At 32.0% G+C, this 23,911-nt stretch overlaps 1 protein-coding gene across 4 annotated transcripts in view; it reads right to left on the bottom strand.

The window, feature by feature from the left end:
• Nucleotides 1–23,911, bottom strand: part of LOC115890798 (rap guanine nucleotide exchange factor 4) — a 691,873-nt gene that overhangs the window by 175,714 nt on the left and 492,248 nt on the right. For all 4 annotated transcript variants that reach the window (XM_030911141.1, XM_030911143.1, XM_030911142.1 and 1 more), the window contains 2 exons: nucleotides 23,682–23,826; nucleotides 252–434 (listed from right to left, as the gene is read on the bottom strand). In XM_030911141.1, the coding sequence (XP_030767001.1) occupies nucleotides 252–434; nucleotides 23,682–23,826 (328 nt within the window). The remainder of the gene's footprint in view (nucleotides 1–251; nucleotides 435–23,681; nucleotides 23,827–23,911) is intronic.

Below are 23,911 nucleotides of genomic sequence, written 5' to 3'. Positions count from 1 at the left end.
AAGGTATAGTTTATTATTATAGCAATATATGCAAGTATTTGTAGATAAGTACTTAGACTTGAGTGCCCATTTTCGTTACGGTACAATACGCTCAGTAAAATAACATGTATTGAATAGAGCGAGTATTTGTTCAATGTTTTATACATACTCGTATAATGAATTCGGACTAAAACGAAGCAGTACCAGATTACCTATCTTAGTTTCTATTATATCAGACTCTGTAAATTATCAACACAATAATTAATACTTACTTAAAGTGCGAAGAGAAGACTTGTTTCGTATTGGACGTAATTTTCTCTAATATTAGAACGTCCTTGCCGTGCTCCTTCAACCGGACGGTGTTCGCCTCCACGTCCCTCAGGATACGGTTGAAGTTCTCCTTGTCAACTCGCAAGAAGTGACAGTTGTTCTCCCTCAGGACTATAGTTGCCGCTCTATAAATATATATTTTACCTTTATTATTTATGATATAGAACATTGAAAATAACGTGAGTTTTTTAAAATAATTTCTACACCATAATAATTTTTATATACCGGGTGCGTCTCAAACGTTGCTCACCCCTGTAACTTTATCTTATTTTGGCAGATAAGAAAAACAAGATTTGGTATGTAACAATATCACATGAATTAGGATTGATTGACGTATCCAATTGTTTTCGATCCACTGTTATACCGGAAATTACTACAACTTTTGATTGTTAAATGGCGCCCTCGGTAATTTTTTACTTTATTTGATAGAAAATGATACTGTGAATAGAATGACACATCATATGTCAACTTTTGACATTTTCCCTGTAAAAAAAAATCATATTTTAAATTTCAATCCGGAGTTCCATAGCTGTATTAAAAACACAAATTTTTAATCACGGAGCCTAGGAAAAGTAGACTTGATTGTCTAATGTTTTTCGTGTCTTGTTCTGGCCGGTTAAACGATACCCAAATCATATTTTTAATCGTATCTCAATTTTTTCAATTAGAACGCGGGTGGCTCATTAGCATATTTGGAAAAAGCATTTTTTACGAACAATTTGGTACCACATATTTGGTATTTCGAGTCAAATTATCGTTATGAACCGCATGTTACAATTTCAAATAAACTATACGAGAAAATGTCAAAACTTGACATATGACATGTCATTCTATTCAGAGTGCCATTTTCTATCGAATAAAGCAAAAAAACCGAGAGTACCAATTAAAAATCAAAAGTTGTAGTCATTTTCGGTTTCCGGTGAAAGAGAAGTGACCAAAAACAATTGATTACGTTAACCAATCCTAATTTTTTTCATACACTAACATAACAAATATCGTTTTTTATCTGAAAGAATAAAAATTTTACAGGGGCGAGCCACTTTTCATACGCACCCGGTATATTGATTTTATTTTCATTATGTTGGTTTAATATTAAAAATAAACGTTTTTAATATTAAATCAACATAATGAATTAGTTTCAACGCAAATCTACAAAAATAATTTATTTTTTATATGTATAAATACGTTAAAACTTTCGCATTAGCATGTATAAAGTAATATTTGCAAGTAGAAAAAATAACTATAAATCGTGTAAAAATAAAAGTTACAATGATTAAATTACTTTTGTAATAAAGTACAAGTGTTTAGATTTTTATCTAAATTTATCGAATAGAAAAATTATTCTAATATTTTTATCTATATAGGGTGGCGCCTTTTATAGGCAGTAAAGAGAACAATGATATACAGGGTCCGGCAATAGTGCGTCGGGCATCTGTAGCTCATAGAATAAAAAACTTGAGAATTTTGTTTAAGTGCAGATCTAAAGTATGTAACAGGATGTATTTCCGGAAAATATTTTAACTTCTATACGGTGGCTCAAAAAGGTGTGAGTGGATCTGGATGACTTTTTTTAAATGGAACACCCTGTATATTATTGCATTTTTGGCTTCCTTTCAGATCACTTTACATAATCCTAAGATATGGGTAAATCTATTTCAATAGTTTCAGAGATATTAATAAATAAATAAAAATTATATATTTTTCAGCCTTTCTTAAAATAAAATATTAATAATACAAGAACTGTCCTGAAATCAAAACTGTATTAGATATTTACTTTAGATTGTCTGGTACTTACTTTGCTCTAAATATGGAAATCGTAAATCATACAGGATGTTCAAAATTCTACGCCAAACTTTCTAAAATATACAATAATTTTTCTTTGTTTTTTTAAATGGGACACCCTGTATATTATTTTTTCGATAGATGGAGAATTAAAAAATGAACATTTTTTGCATTTGGAGTATTTCAAAATCTTTAACGGTTTCGCAGATATTCCCGGTTTTGTATTTTCCACAGTAAATTTTTATCAAAGCCACCCAATGATTTTTCCCTCGTATTTTACCATTGAAAGCGCCATATGAAATAATACTGCGTGTATCCGAAAAATTATTAAAAATTTTGAAATACTTTAAATACAAAAAATGTTCATTGTTTAATTCTTCTTCAAATAAAAAAATAATATACAGGGTGTTCAATTTAAAAAAAACGAATTAAAATTATTTTATATTTTTGAAAGTTTGGCGTAAAATATTGAAAATCCTGTATGATTTACGATTACCATATTTATAGCAAAGTAAGAACAGACCATCTAAAGTAAATATCTAATATAGTTTTGATTTCAGAATAGTTCTTATATTTTTAATATTTTTTTTAAGAAGGGTTGAAAAATATATATTTTTGATTTACTTTTTAATATCTCTGAAACTATTGAAATAGATTTACTCATATCTTAGGATTATGTAAAGTGATCTGAAAGGAAGCCAAAAATGCAATAATATACAGGGTGTTCCATTTAAAGTAAGTCATCCAGATCCACTCACACTTTTTTGATCCACCCTATAGAAGTTAAAATATTTTCCGGAAATACCTCCTGGTACATACTTTAGGTTTGGACTTAAACAAAATTCTCAAGTTTTTTTATTCTAGGAGCTACAGATGCCCGACGCACTATTGCCGGACCCTGTATATTTAATCGAAATTTTGTAAGCATATGTAGGTTAAATTGAAGTATTTCTTAAAATTATATAGGGTTGGAGAGGGTGTCCCTAAAAAAGTTACAAATCAAAGTTGTGTTTTAGTAAAGGAACGTCCTATTAGCACGCAGTCTCCCGCTAACACTTAGACTACGGGTAGTAAAATGCTACATACATCTTACTATACGGCGCATTATTTATTGATTTTCGGATTTTAGAGAAAAAATATAAATTTTTTTTCATAAAAGTTTATAAGAGAAGCATATTACTAAAATGTAAGTTTATGACATTATTTTACGGTTTTTTCAGCTTACGACTGGCACAGTATGAGAGCGGGGGTAATTTAATGGGGAGTCTAGGGACCTTTTTTGATGCCAGATTGACTATACTATAGCTAAAAAGGAGCGAGTAGTAGTAGCTAGTAGAAGCAAGCGCTTCACTAACTGGACCGAAATCATCCTGCTTCCTAAATGGAATCAAACTTAAGTAGACCTCAAGAACATGGAAGACGCCATCCGTAACCTGGAATAGGAATCATCCAACGGTCTAAAATACTCCAGGAAATTTCTCAAAAATTACCACCGAGAAATCAAAGATTTTCCTTGATCAAAATAAGAATAATCGGATATCTTCTTATATAATCTTCGACTAGTTAAGGGCTCAATACTGTACAATGCCAAAAAAATGTACAATCATCTGCCCTTGAATATCAAGTCACTTTCATTCTTTCCCGCATTTCGCTAAGCTCTTAAATCATACTTACTGGAGAGAGCTCTATATGCGGTAAACGACTTTTTTGTTGATGTTTAATCTTGATCAATTGTGAATTTTAAAATTTTGATCATCTCAGGCACTGGTTAAAAGTCTAGTATTTAATATTTAATATTTTTATAACTCTTGCATTAACCATTTACACTTTTCCTATTGTAAAATTTTATTCATACGCCTTTTTGTGTTCTGCAATGTCCATATATGTTTTATTTGTAATTTTAATGATGTAAATTTTTTGGATTGATTTGTATTCTCGTTTGTATTGTATGATAATTTTTATTATTTGTATATTTTTTGGTGCTTTTGTTTGTTTTGTAAATGCTTTGTCGATGAATCTATTTTGGCTTTTTGTACAGTAAAGCGTTATTTATTATTATTATTAATATTTACGGAGTTTTTAACAGGATACTGTCTCCTCGATAAACACCTCAGTAGATTGAAGCTAAAAAACAACGGCAAATGCAGATTTTGTGGGGGCAATGAGGAAATACCTAACCTCGTCATTGAGTACGTCGAGCCGACAACCGTTCTTGCCACAAATTTTGGTACCATCGCGGAGATGAAGAATTAATATTTATGAAGCTGTTTCAGACACTGGGTTTTGTCAAAGCCCTGAGACTGTACGGCGAGTGATAACTCAAGATAGAAGGATACAGTGGATTTATAAGGTTGCGGTGATTTAACTTCCTACCTCCCGTACAATTTACGTTTTGATCGAAAGTGTGAATTTCAACACACTGTACAGGGTGGGTCAAATTGGACGCTTTTAAAGGAAAACACCCTTTTCTACAGGAGATAGACGAAAACTAATTCGGTATCTGGAGCGGTATGGTGAAAACCGCACGTCGATATCTGTTACCGTTTATGAGTTACGGGGTGTTTTTCAAAAATGTGCATTTTTAACAAATCGCTGTAACTTTTTTGCTATAGAAAATTTTGCATTTTTATGAAAACATTTACAAAGCACCTTTTTACGAAGAATTTAATGGTTTAAGTATAATTATTTTTAAATTAATAATTTAAGAATTATCAACAGAAAATTTGATTTTTTATATGGGATATCCTGCATATCTTTAATTCATTGAAAGAAACCTAAAATTACCTTTCCAAAAATATAACATACTTGATATTTTGCTCGATTCCTCTTCGAGATATAGAGTTTTTAAAAATTCGTCCACTTTGAATAAGTAGGTTTTGAACTGCGCCGTCTGTAATGCGAAAAAATTGTAGCTGTGAGCAGCAATTAAAACGAAAATGATATTTACAATGAGAGATTTAAAATTTTATAAAAATGTAAACTATATTTAACATTAACACATTTAAACTATATTTAATAAGAATATAAATTAATAGCAAACCAAGACGAACGAGAATTAATAGCAAATCAAGTTTTTGCTACAGGTGTTCCACATGTCGACCGTCTTGTGTTATGGACAGACGGAACCGTTTTTGATTGATTTGATTTCTCGCGGAATTCATTAACTCATTGACTCAGTGGGGGTGGAAGATACCCTCACATAACCGCTAAGTAGTTATAATTCTTGTCTAGATTATACAGGCAATTTAAAGATAAGAACCTTTATTCTTTCGCAAAGATAAAAATCCATAGGCATCCAAAGTCCGGCGGTCTCGACGGCCAACTGCTGGGATCTTGTTTAGCTAGTCAATTATTCTCGAAATTGGCTACAAAAGTTAGCTGATAACTTCAGCGTTCTGAGGCGGTGCCTCGTCTTGTTGGAAAAATATGTCTTCGAGTTCCATAAATCATCAATAAGGGGTCCAAAGTCTACTAGTTAAAAGTGGCGAACTATTAAAAATTCTGTATTTTGAAGATGATTATAACAAAATATTAAGTGTGCTATATCTTTGGAAAGGTAATTTTAAGTTCTTTTTATTTAATTAAAAATATACAGGGCGTCCCAAATAAAAAATTAATTTTTCTGCTGATGACTCTTAAATTATTAATGAAAAAAATATTCTTAAACCATTAAATTCTACATAAAAAAATACTTTCGAAATGTTTTCATAAAAATATAAAATTTTCCATTGCAAAAAAGTTACAGCGATTTGTTAAAAATGCACATTTTTGAAAAACATCCCGTAACTCCGAAACCCTAACATATATCGATGTGCGGTTTTCATCATCATGTTTTTGATAAAAATTGAGCTCCAGACACCGATATCAGTTTTCGTTCTATCTCCTATAGAAAAGGGTGTTTCCCTTTAAAAGCGTCCGATTTGGCCCACTCTGTACAGGGTGGCTCGAATTTGACGCTCATCATTGGAATTTCGATCGGTTAAATGGAGGCAAAGTTGCGCAATTTGATGCTCAATAAAATGCCGTATTGCATTTTTATGTTTTTTTGCATAAAATATTCTGGTGATGGAATTTCCTGTGCGAAACGCCGGCAAATATCAAAGTGACTATATTAGTGTTTTAAGAGTGGTGAAGGGATTTAATTAAATTTAAAAAAAATCAGGTCCGTATTTAAAAAAATTAAGTTGATGATGGTCGCCAGAAGCCGAAACGTCAGAGTCAATATTTAATCACACAGAGTTATAGAGCAGAAAAAGTGGCCATGAAAACGTGTTTTTCATTTTAAGTTATCTTAACAAATAAAGCCAGGAAACAATAGAAAACAAAATTGAAAATTCCGGTTTTTTTTTCGAATATATTCGGAAGTATTAGGAATTTTTCAAAATGCAATACGGCATTTTATTGAGCATCAAATTGCGCAACTTTGCCTCCCTTTAACCGATCCTGTACAGTTTCCGAAATCCCAATGATGAGCGTCGAATTCGAGCCACCCTGTACATTATTTTAATGAGAGTTATAATTTTCTTATATAAATTAATTTATATCGTATTTTATATATACCGGGTGCGTCTCGAAAGTGGCTCACCTCTATAATTTTTTTATTTTTTCAGATAAAAATTGAGATTTGGTATGTTAATATATGACATAAATTAGGATTGATTGACGTATTCAATTGTTTTCTGTCACTTCCTGTTTCGCCGGAAATGACTACAACTTTTGATTTTTAAATTGTACCCTCGGTTTTTTATTGCTTTATTCGAGAGAAAACGATACTCTGAATAGAATGGCATATCATATGTCAACTTTGACATTTTCGCATATGGTTTATTTGAAATTATAACATGCGGTTTATGACGATAATTTGACTCAAAATAACAAGTGTGTGGTATCAAATTATTCGTAAAAAAATGCTTTTTCCAAATATGCTAATGAGCCACCCTTTTTCTATTTGAAAAAATTGAGATGTGATTAAAAATACGATTTGGGCATCTTTTAACCAGCCAGGACAAGACGTGAATAACGTTAGACGATTAAATCTACATTTCCTCCAAGGCTCCTTGATTAAAAATTAGTGTTTTTAACATAGCCATGGCACTCTAGATTGAAATTTAAAATTCAATTTTGTTTAAAACAAAAATGTCAAAAGTTGACATATGATATGTCATTGTAATCAGAATGTCATTTTCTATCGAATGAAGTAAAAAAATACCGGGGGTACCATTTAAAAATCAAAAGTTGTAGTCATTTCCGGCGAAACAAGAAGTGACAGAAAACAAATGAATATGTCAATCAATCCTAATTTATGTCATATACTAACATACCAAATCTCGTAGTTTAGGTTTTCGCGGCCATCGTTTGAACAAATTTGTTTTTTCGGGTTTTTAGGCCGTCGTCGGTTAGAATTGCTTCCTAACGTTTCGCTAGCACGAGTGGCTAGCATCCTCAGAGGTGTGTTTGCTCCGACTGCTCACACTAGACTGATGCCTCCGCGTTGGCGTAGTGCGTAGTAGCGTGATTCTTCCGGAACTGGTCTACTTCTCTGTACTGCTACCTTGGTCCTAGATATAGCTGGATGCCAAATTCTGTTTAGGTAGAGAGTTTCTTCCTTCCTGTTGAAATTATTTGGATGTTTGTGAATTTCAACAGCTTCCCTGACCAGACTAGGATGATATCCAGATGTTGTGGCAATGACTTGGGTGTCTTCGAAGTGGATTTTGTGGTCACCATCTCTTAGAGCATGTTCTGTTACGGCCGACTTGTCTGTTTGCCCTAACCTGCAGCTTCTCTTTTGTTCCGTAAGTCTCGTTCCTACTGAGCGTTTGGTAGTTCCAATATATACGCTACCGCAGGAACAAGGTATACGGTAGATCCCTGCAGAGGATAATGGTACCCTTTTATCTTTAGCTGGTCTCAAGCAGTCCTTTATTATCCGGGTAGGTTTGTATATTGCTTTGATGTTGTGTTTCCTGAGAACTTTTCCAATCCTATCGGTGACCTGGAAGACATATGGAAGGAAGGCCTTATTAACGGTGTTATTATTAGCTAAGGGAGGAAACTTTGCCATAACACCAAAAGTGGTTCCAGTGGAAGACATTATTGCTGGAACAGAAACTGCCATATGTAACCTTCCTAACAACATCGCAGACGAGATCCGTTTTGAAACAGCCAACATATTGAGAACTGCTAAGCCTCCAAAAAGTAATCTATCTAGGGAGGAACACCAGGCTCTTAAATCACTGAACGCTCACAAGGACATTCTGGTCTTACCGGCAGACAAGGGGAATGCTACTCTAACCGACGACGGCCTAAAAACCCGACAAAAACAAATTTCTTCATACCAAATCTCGTTTTTTTATCTGAAAAAATACAAAAAGTTATAGGGGTGAGCCACTTTTGAGACGCACCCGGTATATTGATTTATTTTATATCGTTATATATTATATGTATATCAATTTCACAATTACTCTGTATACTACTCTTTTCAATAATATAAATTGTGCGGTTGTTTAAATAAATACTCTCCTATTCCGCCCGATTTAACTGACAAATATTGCCATACGTGTGAAATTAATTCCGAATTCACCTATCGCTCGACAAGTTGAATTGAATTTATTTTCGCGGTACGGCAAAATAACGACGAAAATTTCATTTAAATATTCTAAACAAAGTTGTCTCTGTTACAAGTTGCGGTTTACGGATGACACGGGTTTAGCGATTGTTTAAATATTGCGGTTGCTTTTCAAATTTAGTTTTGGGGTGCTGGCTGATTATGACGCCGAAAATTAATGAATAAACTTTTCGACAATTATTTTAAATAAAAACAATGAAAAATAAGTTCAGTTTGTCCGTTAATACAGAATAATGTAATATTTATTATTTAACTGAAAAGTGACATCTACATATTATGTTAAGTCATAAATATTATAATATATTCAACTGTTTGTATATTTAATCTTGATGTGTTAGTGATAATACATATCTATTTCAAACTGAATTCACTGTATCGGACTAAATAGAGAGCACATTTTTACATAAAAAAGTCTTATGCCGGGACCCCATTAGCCAAAACGCCACGCCACGCGATGCCATGCTACCCCACGTCGTGAAGATCTGTGCGTATGTTTTTCCATTTAATTAAATGTATTGCGTAAACACTAGGCAACACGCCACACCATCCCACGCCATAACACGCTATCACACGTGTGATGGACGATTTGTCAGTTCCAGATCTCACCGATGTGTGTTATGGCGTGTTGTTCCCCACTTACGTCTCTAGTCCCGCAGCTATCTACTTTTGTAGTGGATCTAGGGATGTCCCAAAAATAAAATAAATCGATATTTTGAATCGATTCAACATCGGATATAAGAAAATAGATCCAGAAAAAATCGCCAACTAAAGATTGATCTTATTAAATATCGATATTCGATTATGAATATATTGGTGTACTGATATTATGATTATAATCTAACATCGGTATAGGTATCGATACTTCTAGCATATTTTCGTAACTCTACTGATAACTTTTTTAACTCTAATAAAAATTTCAGGCGTGTTAACACGTGTTACAAAATGTGTACACTCATTCCCACGTCGCAACATGTGGGATGGCGTGGTATCGCGTGGCATGTTAAGGAATTTTACACTATCGCCATTCGCTTTGGTATTAACATGTGTGTAAGGGTACCAAATTTCAAGAAAAAAGGTTTACCAACCGAGTGAGTATTTTACTCCTTTAAGGAATATTCAACTTTTTAAGGAAGGACAATTCGGAATAGGTGAAGTTGTTGTTACGTTACCAGAAGTGGGATTCTTTAAGCTCCGTAACAAGAAATTTCTTACCTCGCCTATGTTATTTCTATTATATACTATGTTATTTTTATTCGACTGATGAGTCACTATATGGGAAATATGTTTACAGAATCGCACTGCAGGCTCTAAATAAATATATAAAATTAATAAAACGCAGATACGTAACTGTTTCCTAAATGTGACTTTGCTCACTGGGAATGCTCTTAAAAACACACAAAATATATTATTCTTCTACCCTTTCGAGTGCTGTAACTTCTCCGGGACGCATTTTAAGGCACGCGTTTATAAGAAACTTTGTTTTATTTTATCTGTAGAATCACTCACTGAGGTTAGATACACTATTTTTTTCACACCCAATCTAAAAAATTGTTTGCTTTTAAAAAAATATACATATATCCGACCTCAAATTTGCAACCCGCTGTATATTACTTTAATTAATAAACAAAATTTTAGCTATAGTATCTATTACAAATAGAAGTGTGTGTATATACTAAAAAATATATGCTTTTTATTACTCTAAAATAGAGTACAAAATATCTATCATATACATGTCAATTATGAACCTAAATTGGAAAAAGCTGATAAAAATATATTTTAAGATCGATTTCAAATATGCATTATATATCGAACAACGCTTTTATGGTTTAATTAAAATTTATTGAAGCCGATCATATTCCTTCCGAACTGAAACTAATTTTGTATTAACAATAACGAACGTATCGGTCAGATGAGAAAAATATCGAAAATATCCAATATGCAGGAGTTAAAACATGAAATTATGAAATAATGAATGTTCAATTAATTAATTGAACAATACGAGAAAAAAACTCTTTCGTTGGAAAAACTAATTTTTAGAGACAAAATACGTGCAAAATAATAACAACCTTTAAGGAATATTCAACTTTTTAAGGAAGGACAATTCGGAATAGGTGAAGTTGTTGTTACGTTACCAGAAGTGGGATTCTTTAAGCTCCGTAACAAGAAATTTCTTACCTAGCCTATGTTATTTCTATTATATACTATGCTATTTTTATTCGACTGATGAGTCACTATATGGGAAATATGTTTACAGAATCGCACTGCAGGCTCTTCTTTTGCCCGATAAAAATTAATAAAACGCAGATACGTAACTGTTTCCTAAATGTGACTTTGCTCACTGGGAATGTTCTTAAAAACACACAAAATATATTATTCTTCTACCCTTTCGAGTGCTGTAACTTCTCCGGGACGCATTTTAAGGCACGCGTTTATAAGAAACTTTGTTTTATTTTATCTGTAGAATCACTCACTGAGGTTAGATGCACTATTTTTTTCACACCCTATCTAAAAAATTGTTTGTTTTTAAAAAATATACATATATCCGACTTCAAATTTGCAACCCGCTGTATATTACTTTAATTAATAAACAAAATTTTAGCTATAGTATCTATTACAAATAGAAGTGTGTGTATATACTAAAAAATATATGCTTTTTATTACTCTAAAATAGAGTACAAAATATCTATCATATACATGTCAATTATGAACCTAAATTGGAAAAAGCTGATAAAAATATATTTTAAGATCGATTTCAAATATGCATTATAATATCGAACAACGCTTTTATGGTTTAATTAAAATTTATTGAAGCCGATCATATTCCTTCCGAACTGAAACTAATTTTGTATTAACAATAACGAACGTATCGGTCAGATGAGAAAAATATCGAAAATATCCAATATGCAGGAGTTAAAACATGAAATTATGAAATAATGAATGTTCAATTAATTAATTGAACAATACAACAAAAAAACTCTTTCGTTGGCAAAACTAATTTTTAGAGACAAAATACGTGCAAAATTATAACGTGATATATTGTTAGTGAACGAAAATTAATAAAACTAAAGACCGGTTTTGTTGGCTCTTGAACTAATGTAATATGTCTACGATGTTGTAATTATAGAATTGTTGAATTTGCTGCTCTTTTATCCACTATATTAAATACCTATCTAAAAAAATATATTCTGTCTTTTCTTGAAAAGATTTCTGGGTTTTCTCCACTAGAAGAAAATTTCAATAATAAAAAAAAATGTAGCAGGGCCTCCGAATTTTGCCTTGCTCTCCAAAATAGAAGGTGTCGCTTGCAATCCAGAACCTCGCAGTGACATATTATGTGCTCCGCTCTTTCAGGATCTCTATGGCAGAATCTATCTGCAGCAAATACTTTATTTATACAGGTTGAGCTTGTTCAGGTAACACTTTACAGCCATATGTCCTGCCAAGAAACCTGTTGTAATCCGCACTTCATTCTAGCTAAGCATTAGCAGTTCCTTTGTGGTTTGCTAGTCTTGCATAAAGGCCTTGCTATGCCTACGCAGAATTTTAGTTAACACTACGGGCCATACATTTAGGTATTCCCAATACTGGCTCTGGACCAAGATAGGTGGCCAATGATCCTTGCTGGCTAGTTGTCGGCTTTTTTGTTGCCTTGGATACCCCCTGGTACCCAGAATAATTTAATTATGTCTTTTCGTGCCAGAGCTCCGAGTTTACCGAGGTATTTCCAGACGAGTCTTGACGATACCTTTGGGTTCATAAGTACACCAAGTGCCGCCTGATTATCTGAGCACATCTCTGACCTGAGTATATCAGTGGGACTTTACAAATAAAACAAACTTGCAACTGAAGCGGCCCATATATTATCAAACAAATTGTGCAACACAGGCTGTTGCGCAACGAGTTACCAATGTATGGTAACGTTTGATGCGTTGCGCAATTGTTTGATAAGTTTCAAGAATGTTAGAATTCTTTTGTGCAACATGCGTTTGCGCAGCGTGTGTGTGTGTGTGTAGCGCTTCGTTGTGCAATATTTTAGTTCTTTCATTCAAATTCTTTGTTTTCTTCTTCCTTTTTTGGTATCATGGACATCATCTAGGGTATATAGGCAATAGAGGACATGATTGTTTCTCAAACAATGCACAACTTTTAATAAAAAGTTTGATCAAAATTTTACTAAGTGCATGGGTGATGTAGTTGTGCAACGGAACGTTGCGCATCGCTTTGTTGCGCATCGCTTTGTTGCGCATGGCTTTGTGCGCATCGCTTTGTTACGCATCGCTTTGTTGCGAATCGCTTTGTTGCGCAACTTGTTTGATAATGTATGGACCGCTGAATCAGTTGTGCAACGCAACGTTGCGCATCGCTTTATTGCGCAATTTGTTTGATAATGTATGGGCCGCTTAACAGATAAAAACTGCTTAAGAGTTAAGGAGGTATATATCATCCCGTTAGATTTCTTTTTCGTAAATCTAAGATTTGTCAACATACATGGAATATACAGAGTACATTTTACCAACGCAAAAATGATGATGACCCAACCTATAGCCTCTAAAAGAAAAATATAAAACGCTTTTATAATCCAACCTAGATAAATAAATGTATTGCTCAGGCATCTGTAGAGTTAAGTAATAAAAAAAATATCATTTTTGTTATTTAGATTTTCTTCTAGTGGAAAAAAAACAGAAGAGCGTTCATGAACTGAACCCTCAATAAATGTTTAGGCAGTATTTTTTTTCTTGTGACATCAATTTCAAATCAACACAAGTTCAAATCAAGATTCATAATTTCATTTAATTGTGTTTTTAAAATATTTTTTTATTAAGACATAATTTCTCCGACAAAATATTCATAAATTGATGTTATGAGGTCAGGACTATTAAATTAAAAGAGAATCATATGTGGAGTTCAGAACTAGTGTAATATACTCGCAATAAGGCGCAGTATAGTAGTTAGAATTTATAGGGCAATTAGTAATTTCAAACCGACAAAGAAACTAGCTATTTAACTAGAATAAACCATCAATCACAGCATGCGATAACCGTTTTGAATTGTTCCTTTTATTACACTGATATTACTGTAAAACTACAACTATTTATCTTCTAGAGAATATTTGAAGTTATAAATTTGAACATATAATTACTTTTAGTTATGAAAAATCAAAATTGCGGTAACGCAGATGAAGAAAGTTTACAAACTGGTTTGTTTTTTAATACGTGCACGTCCGAGCGTTCAAATTTTTCTTCTCTGATCCCAATACATTCCCGAAAAATTTGAATATTTTTGAATACTAGGTTTAATTTTTTTTGCAGTGCAGTGGCGAAATACCCATAAAGGATTTTTTTGGAGATACGAATCCGCCACATATGTATAGACATTTTTTACTTGGGATATATTACATACATACAGCCGTTACTCGCTGACGAGTATTCGACACACATAAAGAAGATGGTCACGCAAGGTGTTTTATTTCATGAGCTTTTCTGTGACTGAAAAGCCCGATACGTGATGTTATCTGCCTACCGCACTCCGGACATTCAAAAATCTCATTGCTTTGTTGCCTCTTTACTTTTTGGTTGCCGCTATTAACTGAGTTTACAACTGTTCTCCATTGAGTTCTATTGTAAGCTGCTTTTTCCCACTCATTCTGGGATATATTAATGTTGATGAAGACATCCTAAAATATTCAAAAAATTTGACCGGTTGCTGTTTTAATTCACGAAATGTTTTACATATTCATTTTCTTCTCCTCTTCTTGCATATATGTAAATCATTTACCCAACATTTTCTTCTTTTCATGAGCAGTTATTTTAACATTATATTCTCACACAGCATCAAAGTAGTGGAGCTTGTTTTGACAAACTCGACTCACAGGACACCATGAACGCGTATCTAATGTAACCACTAAAATAAAATAGTCGTAAGAGTAAATTCCGTCAGAGCTCGTACGTATAAAAAAACGCATGGACCCGCGTCCAATGTAACCGCGGGCTTACTCACGAGATATCGGATGTCATCCGGCCTCGAACCGGCGTGAATGAGCAGTGTGTATCAATAGATTTTACACTTTTCCCTTGGACAACAGCACGATACAGAGTTTCGAACTGGTCACCCGTCCATCCAGAAGTATCGTCTTACGTCGCTTAACTTCGGTGTTCTAATGGGAACCGGTGTTTCAACGTAGCTAGACCGTTGCCAGTTAGGGATACAGACCGTGGTAGCAGAAAAATAAAGAGAAATTTGACGGCTAAAGGACAGTCAGCAGTTATTTTCAATTTTTTCAGACATCATCAAAACTAGATCTTTTTACATGTAGGTACTATTTTTATGATTTTTTGTCAATTTGTCAAATATACTAGTTTTTCAGTTTACTATTTCTTGCAAAATGCGTGGGAGTTTTTCTTTGTTTACCAAAATTCGAAAAAAATGGACAAAATGCATCTAAAAAGTCTGCTCTTCAGATATCATTTAATATTATAGCTCAGTATTTGAATAGACTAGTACTAACCCGGTCCTTCCGAAAAAAAGATTGATTTATGAAGCCTATTGTTAAAAAATAAAAAAACAGACGTATAAAAAATAACTCATTTATTTTATATTCCACTACAAGTCTTCGAAAAACACTACATGTTTTGGTGCATTACAGCGTCTTGAGTTCACAAAACAAAGCTGAACAAAACATGTAGTATTTTTGAAAGTATACAACGGAAGACAAACAAACGCTGAAGTTTTATTTTTTTCATAAGTCTATTAATGATTTGTACCGTGTACCAGCTGAATCAATTAAATAGAAAATTTGTAAGTTGGTGCTAATCGAATTTAATTTGAAACACGTTGCCTTCCAGTTCATAATAATTTATTAATCAAAAACCGCACTGGTTATCGCAATCGATGATCAATTTTCGGAAATAATATCAGTGACAGAATACAAGTTACAAATGGAAAAATTAGATGAAAAATGTATTTACAAACATTCAGGTTATATATTTATTATTGGTCTCCCCGGTTTTTAAAAGATAAAAAATATCAGCCTTTGGTTTTTTAGGCAACCCCATTCTAATTTTATAGAATATAGATATATCCTCTATTTGTTAGAATAATTATTTTAAGTCCTATAATATATTGATGAAATATATTAATATTTATTAATACAAATTAATATATTAACCGCTTAATCCAAGTAAATATATAAACCATGCATCAAAATAAACAGTATTTAATATTTTTCAATCTGAACTGACAGTAGTGATAAATATAACATTCAATTAATATAGTAATTAATTTAAATTAAAACCAATGAAATAGCTCCTGGATATAATAATTTATATAATCATATAGAGTAAATACTTCACTATTTACTATATAAAATAATTTTATAAATTACTATAGCCATGAATTATTTGGCCCCTGAATTGATATAGCAGCAACTAAAATTAAATTATCTGCTGATTACATTAATATCATTAGCGAAACGTGAGACCAGAGATAGATTAAGAATGGTGTTTTGTGTTATGCGATTGATTTATTTAATTCCCTGTTAAAATATAAAGAGCTTCAACCTAAGTTGAACTACTCTATAAGAAAAGGTATTTTATAACAGAAAGAAGGTCCAAGCTGTAGGGTCAAGCAGTGTAAAAATGAGACACGCCATATTCAGTCAGTTTACTTGTTAAGAACATTTAACTATAATTGTTAAAAAATCATCCCCATAATTTGTTTAATATTTGTGTCATGAATCAAGGAAAAACTGATATTACAAATGTATTGTCTCGTTTTGAGGTTTAAAACTTTTGTATCTGACTGCCAAACTTTTGTCTGGTGACATTGGTATGACGTAGTAAGCGTTCAATGCCAGTCGTCGCGTGCATAGATAGGTCACGGTATATGGTCTCCATAAAGGGATGTCTGTTTAAATTAAGTCCTATTGGTATGAGAAAGAGATTTTGGAGGCGTAAATTTGTAATAATGAATTAATATTGAAAGTGCTGTTTGCTAATGTTGATTAGGATGCACAAAAAAAAATATTTTTTTCTTTTTAGTTACCGTAAAAATATTATTCAGGATGACGAAAAAAAAAAAATCTGGTGAATTTTGAGCTTTTAATAGTAAAATTACTCATCGTGATTTTCTATTTCCCATTTAAATAACACGGGGAAACATTTTTTTTTAAATTTTATTGCGTTCTAACAAAATATTCCTGTAGGAAATTGAACGTTCTTTAAAAAAGGTCTGATATGAACGTTCATTTAATCGATTCGTTTGAAAGTTATAAATTGTAATGAGACAAAGATAGGAGTAAGTATGAGATAACTTAATAGTATCTACAGGGTGGCGCACCTCATTCGCCTCGGTTGATTATACGAAAACGAAAAGATGTAGAAACAAAATATTTTATGGGTATATGTGGGAAGGTAATGTGCATAATTTAAAATTATTTTGAAATGTACAGGGTGTGCCAGAACTAAGATCTATATCAAAGTTATTTTTTCTTATGGAACACCCGGTATTTTATTTCATTTTTGGATACTTGGACATAAAATAAGGCATTTATTATAAGGGTTTAATAGGTTTAAAAGCTTTGGGTTTTCAGATATTTAAATATGCATGCCATAATAAAAAAGTTTGTCAACACCTTGTAGATTACTTTTCAACATTAATTCTTGTGCTGAGTTTCAGGCCAGAGAAATAAACTTTACTAAAAAACTATATTGCTTCCTAAAATGTATACAGGGGTACAAAAATTGCTGCTCTATTTTAAGTATTTATTTTACATAAAACTTCCTTATTTCAAATGCAACCCTATGTATTTTTTTAAATAAGTCGAAGCAGATTTAAATACTCTTTCAAACTATATTAGGGTTTCCTATACCTACCTGGCTCAGATTTTAAATAAAAAGCGATTTTTCAATAAAATTGTAATCAAGATGGCTGGTGTCGCCATGGCAATTTTCTAGTGACACTTAGTAGCTATTTTCAAAATCGATATTAGTTTATGGACTTTATTTAAATTTATATAACAGGTTATTTTTATTTAATTTACCTACAATAAAGTTAATAAGTAAGTATTTATTATTTTATCGAGAAAAATGAAGCAGTAACTGCTGGCGGAAGGAATGGATATGTTACTAGTCATTTTATTTTGTGAGAACACACACAAACATTTTGTGAGGACACATATTTTATGTGGTCTGAAGGGTTTATACTCAAAGATATACAAACAGGAATTTTCTTGACAAGCGTTCCTTGAAAAACTACTTTTTCTATTTCGCAGAGCTGATAGTGTGGTATATGAAAAACCTATTAGGCAGAAACCTGTCATTGGAAGTGAAGAAAGTGAATTTGCTTTAATTGGTTCTTTTATAGAAAATCCCTCCCTATAGTACCTCCCTATAGAACCTCCCTATAGAAAACCAAAAAGTCATCGTAATATAAATCAAAAAGAACTACTTCTTTATTTTTCTTGATAAAATAATAAATACTTGCTTATTAAACTATTGTAGGTAAATTAAATAAAAGTAAACTGTTATAAATTTAAATAAAGTCCATAAACAAATGTCGATTGTCAAACACCAGCCACCTTGTTTGCCATTTTATTGAAAAATCGCTTTTTATTCAAAATCTAAGCTAGATAGGTATAAGAAACCCTAATATAGTTTCAAAGAACATTTAAATCTGCTTCGACTTGTTTAAAAAAATACAGTGTTGCATTTGGAATAAGAACAATTGAAGTTTTTAGACCAGCAATTTTTGATACCCCTGTATACATTTAAAGAAACAATCAAATTTTTTAATAAAGTTTATTTCTCTGGCTTCAAAGGCAGCACAAGAATTAATTCCGAAAAGTAATGTACAAGGGGTTTGACAAACTTTTTTATTATAGCATGCATATTTAAATATCTTTAAATATCTCAAAAACCAAAGCATTTAAACATATTAAACCCTTATAATAAATGCCTTATTTTATGACGAAGAATCCAAAAATGAAATAACATACCGGGTGTTCCATAAGAAAAAATATAACTTTGGTATGGATGTTAGTTCTGACACACCCTGTACATTTGAAAATGATTTTAAATTATGCATATTGCCTCTCTACATATACCCACAAAAAAATTGGTTTCTACATCTTTCCGTTTTCGTTCAATAATCAACCGAGGCGAATGAGGTGCGCCACCCTGTATATTTTAAAATTTTAGTCACAACTCAAAAATTCCCAAAAATATGCAAAGAAACCAAACAAGTAAACGGAAAAACATCTTAAAAGACTGGAAAGTTCTTCTTCATGTGCCTTCTCCTCATCGGTGGTTGACGATCATCAATAATTGGTATTCCTCCCTGTCTTAAGCCAAATGGATAATTACACTGGCCTCTCCTATATTAAACCACTGGCGCAAATTCCGCAACCGAAAGAACCGTTTACGCCCGATGCCTCGTCGTCCTTCAATCTTTCCCTCAACAATCAGCTGTAGAAAACTATATTTGTTATTCCTAAAAATATGACCAAAATATGCTGCTTTCCGTCGTTTTATTGTAGTCAATAGTTCTTGGTTCTTATTCGTTCTCTCTAATACTCCAAGATTTGTTATTCGTTCGGTCAATGATATTTTTAATATTCGTCGGTATAACCACATCTCAAATGAATCTTACGCGTGACTTGGTCAGTGCCTTTAACGTCCATCCCTCGACTCCGTATAATAATGTACGCAGTACGTAACATTTGGTAACTCGCCATCGGAGTAGTCAGATTCAGGTCTCGGTTGCAGAGAAGGGTTTTCATTTTGAAAGAGGTATTTCTGGATATTTGAATTCTATGTTTGATTTATTCATCAGGATCCCATTTTTTATTCAGCCAGCAGCCCAAGTACTTAAATCTTCTTACCCCTTCTATATTTTGATCTTCTACTTGTATCCAGATATTTTCAATATTTATTTTCCTGATAATCATACATTTTCTTTTGTTTGGAAAGTTAGTTGTCAATAGCGCAGATGTAACCTTAATATACAGGGTGTTTCAAAAAACATGTGCCATCTCTCGTGGGGAGATTCCTCAAGTAAAAATAAGATTTAATTTTCATATCAACGTAGGTCGGATTCTGCTTTGTTTCGTAGCTACAGGGTGTTGAAGTCATAATAATCTTTCGATTTATTATAATTTTCTTCGAGGTACTTTTACTGATTGAAATGAAATTTTGAGGATAAAAGATACTATAAGTGCTACATATTTTAATGATAAAAAGTGTCGATAAATTCATAAGGGACGTGCTTGATGGGTTATTACTGGAATATTTAAAAAAACATGTGCGCCACTGACTCTTTTCTTTTGATATCAAAATTGTGTAGGTCGTTTAATGCCAATTAAAAGTTATCTTTTGATATTTTGTCGAATTCGGCCTCCTTGATGAACGCAATTTTATTATTCGCAATTAATACAATCAAAATAAAAATAAAATTAATAAATTATATATTTTACCTAATTTATTATTAAATATTATTACTATTAGTTATTATTACTATTAGTCTAACTTACAGTAATTTCAAATAAAGAAATAATGGTATTTAAGATAATTACAAAAAAACTAATTTTAAAAAGTTGCCCCTGCAACTCTAAAACAATGCATTTCCATACCCATGTTTATAGGAATTTTTTTATATTTTTGGATGATGAATCAATGAGTACTTATTTAAAACTTTCGCAAGTTAATGATATTAAATTTTTTAAAAGGTTGTTATTAGACTTGCATCATGGCAATTTAATAAAATACCGTTTATCTCATCAAGGAGGCCGAAATCGAGAAAATATGAAGACACAACTTTTAATCGACATTAAATTATTTACACTGTTTCGCTAAAAAGAGAAAAAAAGGTCAGTGGCGTACATGCTCTTTTTAGAAAAATATTCCAGTGATAACCCATATGAACATTAAAATGATTTAAAGATTGTTATAAGACTTGGCTATCTCATCAAGGAGGCCGAAATCGACAGAATATCAAGATACGAAGTTTTAATCGGCATTAAACTGCTTACATTATTTCGCAAACTCGAGAAAAAAAAGTCAGTGGCGTACATGATTTTTTAGGAAAAATATTCCATTGATAACCCATATGCACGTCCCTGGTAAATATGTCGACATTTTTATAGCTTTAAAATATGTCGCATTTATAGTAACTTCTACCCTCAAAATTTAATTCGAAACCGCTAAATGTACTTGGAAGAAAATTATAATAAATCGAAAACATATTAAGACTTGAACACCCTGTAGCTACGAAATAAAGCAGAATCGGACCTATGTTGATATGAAAAATAAATCTTATTTTTACATGAGGAATCTCCTCACGAGTGATGGCACATGTTTTTTGAGAAACCCTGTATACAGCCAAAGTATACATAATAGATAATGATTTAAAGAAAGGCATTGTTTTAAAATTACCAACCTCAAGTTTGCAAAGCGGGACATTTAAGACTGCGGAATGTTTGCTCTTTCAGTAGATTTTGAGAAATATTTAGTTAGCTAATTGGTATAATAATTATATTTATTTTTGTTCTGCTCCTTGTGACGCTATTTTAATACTTTAATGTCACATCATTTTTAATTTAATAAAATTGTTTTATCTACAACCGTTTAGTTATAACGTTTTTACATCACTATTTTTTTAGTATTTCAGTTACGTTTTGAGATTCATAACACAACTAGTGGTGTTATGAATCTATAACACAACTAGTTGCTATAATAATGAAAAACAACTACGAACATCTAAATATATTAACTTTTCCGGCAATAATGATTCCGTGGCACGTACTGCGACAAGTTCTACATCTGAAGGGAGACTTTCGGAATTGCTCATCGTAATTTTTAAAATGATTTTTCTGGGCAAAATGTGCTCGCGTTTACTTGACAGGACAAACTGACTTTAAATATAACTTTTTAATATAAATGTGACAAATGTCATAGTTAAAGGTATTAAAGGTGGGCGACTAATAAACGAAAATTAAAACAGCATATTCTTATTTTTCGGTTGTAGATAAAGCGTTGTACATGACACGTGCGTTTAAACATGATTACAGCACTCGTGTGATTAGAACTAATCGTTCACACTCGTTGTTGTAATCATTTTCATAAACACACTTGTACTGTAAATAACTATTACACTTTCAGTTTATAAATGTTTTACCGAGTAATTTTACTGTATTTTGATTTGACTTATATGGAGGAGTAATTAAGAGTTCACAATTAATAAAAAAATCAAAAAATATCAAATTTTTATCCTTCTAGTCGCATAATTACTCCAGCATTTAACATAAAGGGACATTTAGAATACCAGGGTTTTAAACATGCATTTTGTGACTGTTTTATATTTAAGCTAGCATGTCTTATTTTTAGATAGTTTAAATACAGGGTCCGGCAATAGTGCGTCGGGCATCTGTAGCTCCTAGAATAAAAAACTTGAGAATTTTGTTTAAGGGCGAACCTAAAGTATCTGCCAGGGTGTATTTCAAGAAAATATTTTAACTTCTATAGGGTGGCTCAAAAAAGTTTGAGTGGACCTTAATGATTTTTTTTTAAATGGAACACCCTGTATATTATTGCATTTTTGGCTTCCTTTCAGATCACTTTACATAACCTTAAAATATGCATAAATATATTTTGATAGTTTCAGAGATATTAAAAAATAAATCAAAAATATTTATTTTTCAGCCCTTCTTAAAAAAATTATTAAAAATACAAGAACTGTCCTGAAATCAAAACTATATTAGGTATTTACTTTAGATGGTCTGTACTTACTTTGCTATAAATATGAAAATCGTAAATTATACAGAATGCTCAAAATTCTGCGCCAAACTTCCTAAAATATAAAATAATTTTTCTTTGTTATTTTAAATGGAACACCCTGTATATTATTTTTTCAATAAACGGAGAATTAAAAAATGAACATTTTTTGTATTTAGAGTATTTCAAAATTTTTAACGGTTTCGCAGATATTTGCGGTTTTATATTTCATATGGAATGTTCCACAGTAAATTTTTATCAAAGCCACCCAATGATTTTTCTCTCGTATTTTACCATTGAAAGCGCCATATGAAATAATACTGCGCGTATCTGCGAAACCGTTCAAAATTTTGAAATACTCTAAATACAAAAAATGTTCATTTTTTAACTATCCATTTAATAAAAAAATAATATACAGGGTGTTCCATTTAAAATAACAAAGAAAAATTATTCTATATTTTAGAAAGTTTGGCGTAGAATATTGAACATCCTGTATGATACATGATTACCATATTTAAAACAAACTAAGAACATACTATCTAAAGTAAATACCTAATATAGTTTTGATTTCAGAACAGTTCTTGTATTTTTAATGATTTTTTTAAGAAGGGCTGAAAAATACATATTTTTTATTTATTTTTTAATATCTCTGAAACTATCGAAATATATTTATTCATATCTTAGGGTTATGTAAAGTGATCTGAAAGGAAGCCAAAAATGCAATTATATACAGGGTGTTCCATTTAAAAAAATCATCCAGGTCCACTCACACTTTTTTGAGCCACCCTATAGAAGTTAAAATATTTTCCTGAAATACATCCTGGTACATATATATGGTCTGCACTTAAACAAAATTCTCAAGTTTTTTATTCTAGGAGCTACAGATGCCTGACGCACTATTGCCGGACCCTGTATATAATACTTAATTTTTAGGGGTACTTTGGTATATTTCTATTTTTGCAAAAGTTCCCTTACCTCCAAACGCCTTTCATAGAAGGAATACTTTTGTATTTAAATGGTTGTATATAAGAAAAAAATTGAAATTTTTGAAAAATATTTAATTTTTACGTCACTTGGCCCTATATCATTTTACAAATAAACAAACAGTTTAGGCATACAAAAAACAACACAAGCAATATACTGTTGCAATCCTATGTTCACAAATAAAACAAATACATTGTATATAAATTTATATTTACCTAGGAGCGTCGTTAATCAGGGCCAACTTTCCAAAATCGTCGCCTTCGTGCAGGGTATTTACCGTGCCCTTGCCATGGATCACCACATCCACCGAGCCTCTTATTATTATGTACCACGACCTGCCCTCATCTCCCTGGTGAAACACTGAAACGTAAAGCGTCGTGACAGGTAATATGCTAGGACAGATGTCGAGTTGGTATAGAGAGAGTATGTTTACTACTCCAGCACG

This window comes from Sitophilus oryzae, unplaced genomic scaffold (assembly GCF_002938485.1).
Source record: "Sitophilus oryzae breed Bouriz unplaced genomic scaffold, Soryzae_2.0 scaffold_926_pilon_pilon, whole genome shotgun sequence".
NCBI classification, from domain to species: Eukaryota; Metazoa; Arthropoda; class Insecta; order Coleoptera; family Curculionidae; genus Sitophilus; species Sitophilus oryzae.
This window is presented reverse-complemented; position numbering and strand designations above follow the sequence as displayed.